The following is an 8,886-nucleotide window of genomic DNA, read 5'->3' on the forward strand; positions in this document are numbered from 1 at the left end:
GGGGGAGGGGAAGAGAGGGAGGGGGAGAGAGAGAGAGAAAATCCCAGGCTGTCACAGAGCCTGATGTGGGGCTCGATCCCACAAACCATGAGATGATGACCTGAACCAGAATCAAGAGTCAGACACTTAACCAACTGAGCCCCCCAGGTGCCCTGCCTTTCTTTTTTAATATGAGTGTATCTTCAAAAGTAGGTCTCAAATGCTATCAGCCTAAAATTCCTGTTGTTTAGGAATCTGGATAATTGCTGCCTTGATTTTTTATTAATAAACCTTAGATGTGTTTGGGGATCAGACATATAAAAAGTTGCTATCTTCGCTGTTAGACCATATGAGATTGCCAGTAATTGATCATTTTTGAGCAATAAAAATGATAATTTCGTATAGTTTAGCCTAAATCAGTATTTTAGTTGGCTCTTTTAAGACTTTATATTCTAATCTAGTAAAATTGTATGTAGGTTTGGGTGCAAATTTGGATGTAAGCTGCAATCAGGAAATTTGGCTTTTAACCACAGAGACCGATGCTTTTAGATGCAGTTGCTATGTTACATTCTCCATTTGTTTATCAGATGTCTCCGGGATGCCTGCTGTGAACCAGGCACTGTACCAGCCAGTGGGGACACAGAGCAAAAAGGGTGTCCCCTGGGGAAGCACAAGTCCAGGAAGTCACAGAACAAGGGACAGTTGGTGTCATGGAGCTATGTACCAAAGTGGGGTGGGGTCCAAGGGAAACCCGGGTGCTCCTGGGTCGGGAGGCCCTGGGGGTGACTACCAAGGAAGGTACTCTTGAGCAGACACTGGATGCTGAATAGGCCTTGTTGGTCAGGGAACAGTGGGAGAGGGAGGCTTCCAGGTGGAGATGGGGGCAGTGTTCTGTGACATGGAGACAGAGCCACCTCACGTGTTGGGAAGGGATCTGTCCGCCATCAAGAGCCAGTTAAAGTTAATGTAGGAAATCGTGAAAGTGACACATGAACCACATATACCTTAAGCGTTTTATCTAACTTATAAAGTTTGACACTGATTAATTTTTTGATATAGGACTATTAGCTTTTCTTCATTTTGGGTTCCTTGATTCCTGTATAAAGTGCACCCATAGCACTTTCTGGTTTGAGTCTGTGAACAGAGTTTGACATGCGCCGAGCGATCTGTTTGCAGAATCCTGTAGATTCAGTTTCTCTACCTGCCGCTCCTCTGGATCCAACAGCAGTATTGTGTTAGCTTGCCTTTTAACATTTTAAGTTCCGCATCGTTCAGCTGCATATATGTATAAAGTAGTTTGCTTTTAAGCCCGATTTCCTTGATGTCTAAGACATTTAGTTAATTATGTAACGATGAGTAACAGGTGTGGTGGGCACACAGTGATTGAGGTACACACCTGAGGCTGGCTGCTGCTGACTGCTGCTGACTGCCAGGGCCCCCCCGCCCCCTGTCCCCCAGGACTCAGCTGTGGAGGGGCAGGGAGTGGGACAGGAAGGGTGCCAGCCTCCGTGTTTTATAAAGAGAATGGAGAGTTAAGCCACTGTGTTGCTGAGGGGACTTCCTCTGTCTTTAGAGTTTGAAAGGCCAGAGGTGACCCCAGGGAGTTCATGGAGGGGCAGCCAGACCCCAGCACTGGCTAGGCCGCCAGAGGCTTGTTCTTCAGGTGATAGCGAGCCACTGAAGAATTCCCAGCAGCCAGGAGACGGGTCACATTCGAGGGAAGGCTGGGAAGGGCAGGGCCGAGACTGGAGGTGGGGTTGGAGAGGCCATTGTAGTAGTTAAACTGGAGTCAAGTGCTGGCCAGCGCGGTGGGAGCAGAGATGCAGGAGGTAGGATGGATTTGGAAGGAGATTTAGTAGGACTTGGCAGTCGACTACAGATAAGAGAAAGACAGATTCCAGAGGACTCACAGGTTTCTGCCTGGGCCCGCAGCACTGGCCTGTGCCAGGGAGACCCGGTATCCCCCGAGGGGCAGGTGTGAGGGGAGGTCTGTCTGGCCTGTCAGTGAGCCCAGCGTGTAGCCAGCAGGTGGAGACACTGATCGTTAATTGTTCTTCCAGTGGGAAGTCAGGTTGGCAGGAGAAATTTTACTACTTTTAAATCTTCTCTCTCAGGCAGATCAGCGGTTTGTGTGGAATGGTCATCTTCTAAGAGAGCTTTCTGCGCAGCCAGAGGTAAGGTCCTCCAGATAAAACCTGCATGTCACCGTCCAAGTTCTGGTTGAGTATGTGTTCTACATAATGGCTGCCCAATCACCAGGGTTTTAGTAAACAGCTCTCGTTCATCTCACTTTATAAGCTACAACCTTTGACAGGTCTGCCCCCTCACATTTTCTGGTTTGAAGAAGCCTACTTAATTTACTCTGATTGCTATAGAAGCTTTGAAAAAGAAAACATACTGAATAAAAATGCACTGCTTTCTGCGAGTAAGAGAGAGCGCACGGGTCCTGGTGGGTGAGTGCTGGGAGGCCCCTGGGAAGGTGAGAGCTCTGCGTTGGTCTTGTCACTCAGGAGAGACGTGTGTGGGTGTCACCTTCTTGTGTCCTTTGCGGGTACGGATGCGGGGTGAACAGGAAAGCCCAGCCGGGAAGCGTAGTGGGTTGAATCTCGGCACATAGAATCGCCTAGTGTGCTCCCTGGCATTTGCTCTGCTCTGCGGATGAGAGTGAGCTGCCGGCACCTGTCCCGGAGCTGTGAGGCTGTTGTTGGCCAAGGCGGACGGGAGGGAGGTGAGCGCTTGGCAGTGTCATGTGGTTCTTAGTGTCCCCGAACCCGAGCACTCGGGCCCAAGTGATTGCATCACGTGCTTAGGTTTTTTTTTTTTTATTGGAAAGACTGGGCTTCATTAGAGACTTTTGGTTTTTTTTTTTTTAATAGAAAGTTACCCATAAGCTTGATACCTCCTTGTATTTGTAGGTGTGCAGATATTTTTGTATAGTGCAGGAATGTTTCATGTAGCACCTTCTTCTTGTTTATTTTCAAAGCATATTTCTTCCTAAATATGATGTTTCTCTTCATTTCAGGTCCACCGGTTTGCCCTGCCTGTGTTACATGGCTGTATCCTTAGTTAGCATCGTCATCCGCCGTCCACCGGGCTCCGGCTCCGCGTGCTTAATGAGGCAGCTGTAGGAATAAGGAGGCTGTTTTAGGATTAATAGAAATTGCTTTTGACAACAAAATCAAACCCCCGTTAACATAAAAGTCTTAGAGTNGGGTGGTTTAACGATGAAGTACGCACCCCGTATTTTGTCTTTATTTGGTTTGGTACCAATAAACAAGACTAGTTTGAACCTGGCTATTAAAAGGAAAAGTTCCCCTTTCCCTTAAAAAAGTTATATTGAGGAACTACGGTGCCCAGCGATGTGGAGAGGAGAATTATGATTACAAATTGTATTTGTCATTCGAAATAACCACAGAAAATGAGAATAGATGCTACACAAAGAATAATGCTCACCAGGGAAGGCCAGCGCACATGCAGAATTAATGAGTATCTAATTGTAAGTTCATTTTATATTTTTTAATATTTATTTTGAGAGAGAGAGCATGCGCTCATGGGGCAAGGCCGGGGGGAGGGGGGGCGGAGAGAGAATCCCAAGCAGGCCCCACGCTGTCAGCCCAGAGCCCGGTGCGGGGCTCAGTCCCACGAACCGCAAGATCGTGCCCTGAGCCAAGATCAGGAGTCAGACACTTAACCGACTATGCCACCCAGGCGCCCTGTGAGTTCATTTTAAAAACTTACCATAGACATCATGATAAAGATTGGGAAGCAGAGTGAGCTCCCGTTTTTAAAGGAGAGGCCCACCGCTGAGTGCCCACAGTCAGCACTGTGATTTCCCTGCAGAAATGGAGGTGATCTTTTTATCAGGCACCCCTAGGAAGTTTCCTAAGGACACAGTCTGATTTTGATGCTTATTACGTTAATATGTAGATTATTCTTGTTATACTTAAAGAAAAGCAAAAAAAAAGTGTAGAGGAAACCTTTTTCATAGTTGTGGGAGAATAAAAATCAGAAGCTCCAGGGATAAAAGCTCTTATTTATTCAGTAACTATGCCCTCTCTCCTTCCCCGGAATACTTCCAAGTTCTAAAACTAAAATAAGCAGTGTACTTACATAATGCTTTAAGGGGTTTGGGCTAGTTGTGTTTTTCAGAGTGATTTTAGAAACAGTCTATCCATTTGTTTAGCTTTAAATCTAAAGCTTTAAATTCACTTTTATTTAATGTGGTTTCAGTGTTTGACATGCACGGAGAGAGAGATGGGAGGGAACAGAGGCCTGGAGGCAGGAGTCTGCTGGGAGAGGGGACTGGGAGGTGGGAGCCTCTTGTGGGAGGAGCCAGGTCCGGGTTACGCAGGGCCTTGTGGGCTTTATCCGCACTGTAACTGTGACGAGAAACTTGGGGCTCGCTTAGAGGCCTGGAGTGGTGAGATGGTCACTCTGATCGAGATGGAGAACTGGCCAGAGGCGGCCGTGGGAGGGGACAGGTGACAGCTGGGAGGCAGTTGCGGTAACCCAGGTGTGAGAGGTGGTGGTACCCGGGACCAGGACGGTAGCAGTGATGCTGGTGCAAGTGGCCAGGTTCTAGAACTTTCTGACAAACTGTACGTGGGGTATGCAGGAAGGGTATTTAGCATGAATCCGAGGTTCATGGCCAGAGTAGGTGGAAGGAAGAACTTCTCTGACGTGTTTGGGGGCCTGAAGCGGGGAGGGAGGCCAGAGTGTCCGGAGCCCCATTGGGACACCCTGAGCTTGAGGTTTCCGTAGCTTGCAAGTAGAGATGTCATGGAAGCAGATGGATTCGGGGCTGGACTCTGAGGGAAGTTCACGTTGGAGATGTAAATTTGATAGTCCTCTGGGCATAGACATCATTTCAAAAGCCACAAAGCTGATGAGCTCATCAAAGGAAGGAATACATGTAGAGAAGAGAAGAGGCCTTGGAGAAAGAGAGAAGGTGGCTTGTAGAGAGTTCTAGATAGTGAGGAAACACTAGAGCCATGGACTGTAGGCCTCAGTGAGGACAAAGGGCCTGTGGAGTGGGGGCATCAGTGTGAGTGAGCTGGAAGGGCAGGAGAAATGAGATTGAACCAGCCAAGACCAGTGAGGAAGAGGGGACCATGCAAGGGGGCACGGGGTCCCAGGAGCAAGGGAGAAGGCAGTCTGCAGGCACGGGGGTAATCGGCTCATACGCTGCCCATTGGTCAAATACGAGCGTTCGGAAGGCTCCTAATATACCTGCTTCCCTGGCTCTCCTCCCCAAATGGGCGATACTGCCAGGTGCTGGGGAGAAGGATTTGGAGAAGGGAAATGGGAGGTGGTGAGAGCGCAGGCGCACGCTGCAGTGACGTGAGTGTGTGACAGGCAGAGAGAGGCTGGTGCCCCGGCCCTCTGCCGTTGTGGATGGGAAGCAGGCATGTGTATGTGGATGCTGGTTGGTAGGCAGGTGCGGGGGGAGCATTTGGCTTTTATTCCCACAAAAGAACAGGAAACAGGTCAGTGGTGTGGGTGGAATGAGAGGGTCCTTGTGGGCTGAGAAAGTGTGACACGGGCACCTGAGTGGGAGTGGATGGCCCCAGGCGAAACTCACTGATAAAGACTGGAATTAAGTAAGTACATTTACATGGTAGAAGTTATGTCATGGTGATGAGCTGCTGCATGAGTTTTACTCTGTTATTTCTTCCGTGCTTTCTGGATTTTCTAAAGTGTGTGTAGATTTGTAATCAGAGGAAATGATTCATGAAGCAGTCAGTCATGTTCTGTGCTACGCTTAGTTCTCTAAGGGCAGGCTCCTGTCTTACTCATCTTTGTGCCCTGGCCCAAAATAGGGAACAGGTGCATGAGGGAAAGAATAAATACTGCCTAGATTCTTCTGTGGCGCTGTGGGTTCTAAGGAAAGGTGAATTGGGATGAGTCACTGTTAAGTTTGATGATAATCAGGTCAGAGAGAGGGATGAATCGTTAGAAATGCATATTGGTATTGTCCCTCGGTGCCATCATTTTGAAAGTGACTTGGCATTCTCTTTTGAACTTACCAGAACTTCCCCTATACATACCTGGGAGGTTTATATCAGGAGGTATTTACAGAAGTGTTCACAGCACCACTAACTGACACCGTGAGTTCTGTCAGAGAAGAGTTAGGGCTCTCGTAGGGCGGTCCTTACAGCTGGCACAGGGCACTGAGGAGGAGGGGCTACAGGCTCATGCCGTCCCAGCATGCGTCTTGGGAACTTAGTGGTGGAAGTAAACAAGGGCTGAAGTCTATCAAGAAAGTGGTGCAATTTTTATAAAACTCAAATATAAGTGAGCCGTGTGTTTTTAAGTCATGGTCACAGATGGTGAAATTAAAAAGGCAGGAGAAAGGGGTGCCTGGATGGCTCGGTTAAGCGTCCAACTCTTGATTTCGGCTCAAGTCATGAACTTATGGTTTGTGAGATTGAGCCCCACGTCAGGCTCGGCACATCTTATGTCTGTGGCTGACAGCGTGGAGCCTCCTTGCTTCGGGGCAAGAAGACACTTGGATGGGTTGGTGAAGGAACAGATAATTAGATTCAGGGTTCTGAAGTTAGTAAGTTCATAGATAATTTATCGTGCTATTATGCTATATAATGGAGGAATCAAGTTACATGTTAAGAAAAAACATTAGGTATAAAAAAGCAGCATAGGGCAAACCAAAACAAATGAGGAAGGAAGGAAGATAAGGCCATTGAGACGATGAAAGAAACTTGCCTTTCTGTTAAACTTACAGACATCAAGCATGGTAAAGATGAAAAGTCAAAGTAGTCCTTTAGAGAACTTGGCATTTCCTAATACGGTCAGATGACGCGTACAGTCCGTGGCCTAGCAGAGCCGCTCCCCCACGTCCATGTGCAGAGGTGTTTGCAGCGATGTTCCGCCAGTGCCAGCAGGAACCCGGCTGTAGGATGGACAAGCCAGGGTAGCCAGGAGCCACCCAGGGGACTAGACTGCTGCCACGAGCGAGCCGCCCACACGTGTGATGGGACAGATACAGCAAGCCTGAAGAGCACACGCACTATCCTTCCTTCTGTGTGAGAAAGGGGAAAACTGGTCCGTCTCGGCCATACGTTGCTCGGTGCAAAGCCAGAAAGACCAGTAAGGAAGTGGTGAGCCGAGTGGGTAGCCGCCCTCACTTGGAAGGCCGCAGGGGAGCTAGATGCAGGGGTCACCGCTCCCTGTGCTTGGAGGTGCTGGGGGCACATGCGTGGGTGGGCGTGTGTGTGTGTTTAATTTGTGTGGTGCTCAGACATACTTCACTGAAAGCTGCCATCGCAGCCAGTGCTGCTGTTACAGTTCAGTCAGTACGAGAGCATCCACCATCCCCCGCACCCCAGCCGGAAGTTCCCTGTCCCCGAAGCAATAGCTCCCCAGGTGTGGCTGTTTCTGTAAATAGTTAGATGTGCTGTATTTTTTCTTTATTATATTTCCTAGTAACACCATGTTAATGGAAGAGTCCCGCCTGCAGCCCTTCACTCTGGCCGGGAGGTGGAGAGGCCGCGCCTTGACAGTCTGCAGGGGTGGAGGCCTCCGCACGGCCGAGAGTGAGCCCGCGGCATGGACTGTTACAGGTCGTTAGGGACACAGCTTTCATATCAGGAAAAGCTTTTGAGGGAGATTTTTTTTTTATATATATATATTCAGTTTCACTTTTCCTGTTTCAAGGGAAAAGTAGAGTCAACATTGGTTTCTGGATAGTCCTTAAGTCACAGTTTGATCTGTAAATCTTCACAGGTTTACCAACTTTTGGGCTGTTTTATATTTGTAATTATGCATATGATGTATTTTTATTTTTCTTTCAGATTGCAGTAGCCAGTCCCCCTCCCCCCCTTTTCCATTTCTTACTTCAAGGCAAAACTATTTTAAATTTATGTTTTTCATTCAGAGTAGGTTTTTGGTGATGTGGTTAATAGTTTACCTTTAGAAAGTGGTTGAGGATAGCAGGGAAAGGAAATCATATTATTTAAATATTAACAGTGTAATGAACCATGTAAACATAACCTTCTGTATGTGATCACAGGTTTACTGACTTGACCAAACTTCACAGTTGAACATTATAGCACTAAAGGCTGTTTGTGGATATTCACGAAGAACCCCAAAAGAATGCATATTTTTTGTCCTTTTTTCTCTTAAAGAAGGAGTCATTCTGGCTAGGGTAAAGAGATTCAGATGTAATCTGGAAATAATACGTATGATTTCTATAAATGTTACATTTTTCTTAATGGAGCCAAGTTATTACTATGCACTCGTGTTCTATTAACGGAAAATACTTTGATTGGATTCTCATCTCGAGGAGGAGTTGTTTCAGAGCTGGTGTGCGCTATTATGTGAGAGGTGAGGTTAACTTTGTCCGCGCGATTTGGCAGTGGGTTGTATCTGTCCATAATTAATGTTTAGTCACATGGTGACACGAATGTAACCTTTTGTATTTTGTTTTCATTGTCATTCGGATAGCTTCATTAAATATTTATCTCCTGCTTCATTATAATAATTAGGTAGGTCTTCTGTGCTGTACTCCAGCTTCTGTAGCCACTGCAGATGCTAATGAGTCCCTGCAGGCCGCCACTGACCGCTTCGAGAGGAATCGTGCATGTTACTTGCTGGGTGTCTGAAAGCCAGCTGGACTCTGTAGTTTCCAACAACCTAAACTCTTGTCAGAAAGTATTTTCTTTTATTGCTTTTGGCTCCTTTGCATGCATAAAGCTAGACCTCTCACCTTATGCCTTCAACTTTAAAGATTTACGTTTTGAGCATTTAGTCCCTAGGACTAGTACTAGCAACATGCGAATTTGCTTAAACCAAGCTTTTAAAATTTGCATCGAAAATTAGTGACATTATGAAAAGGAGTTTCTCTAACTCTTCTCCTTATTTTTTTTTTTTTTTTAATAATTTTTAATGTTT

The 8,886-nt window shown here is 46.9% G+C and overlaps 1 protein-coding gene across 1 annotated transcript in view; it reads left to right on the forward strand.

Moving 5' to 3' along the window:
* Positions 1 to 8,886, forward strand: part of SACM1L (SAC1 like phosphatidylinositide phosphatase) — a 57,860-nt gene that overhangs the window by 24,130 nt on the left and 24,844 nt on the right. Inside the window, exons 6-8 of the mRNA XM_077777378.1 lie at positions 2,094 to 2,153; positions 3,002 to 3,035; positions 8,218 to 8,319. Of these exons, the coding sequence (XP_077633504.1) occupies positions 2,094 to 2,153; positions 3,002 to 3,035; positions 8,218 to 8,319 (196 nt within the window). The remainder of the gene's footprint in view (positions 1 to 2,093; positions 2,154 to 3,001; positions 3,036 to 8,217; positions 8,320 to 8,886) is intronic.

This window comes from Crocuta crocuta, unplaced genomic scaffold, assembly GCF_008692635.1.
Source record: "Crocuta crocuta isolate KB4526 unplaced genomic scaffold, BGI_CrCroc_1.0 scaffold77, whole genome shotgun sequence".
Classification (NCBI taxonomy): domain Eukaryota; kingdom Metazoa; phylum Chordata; class Mammalia; order Carnivora; family Hyaenidae; genus Crocuta; species Crocuta crocuta.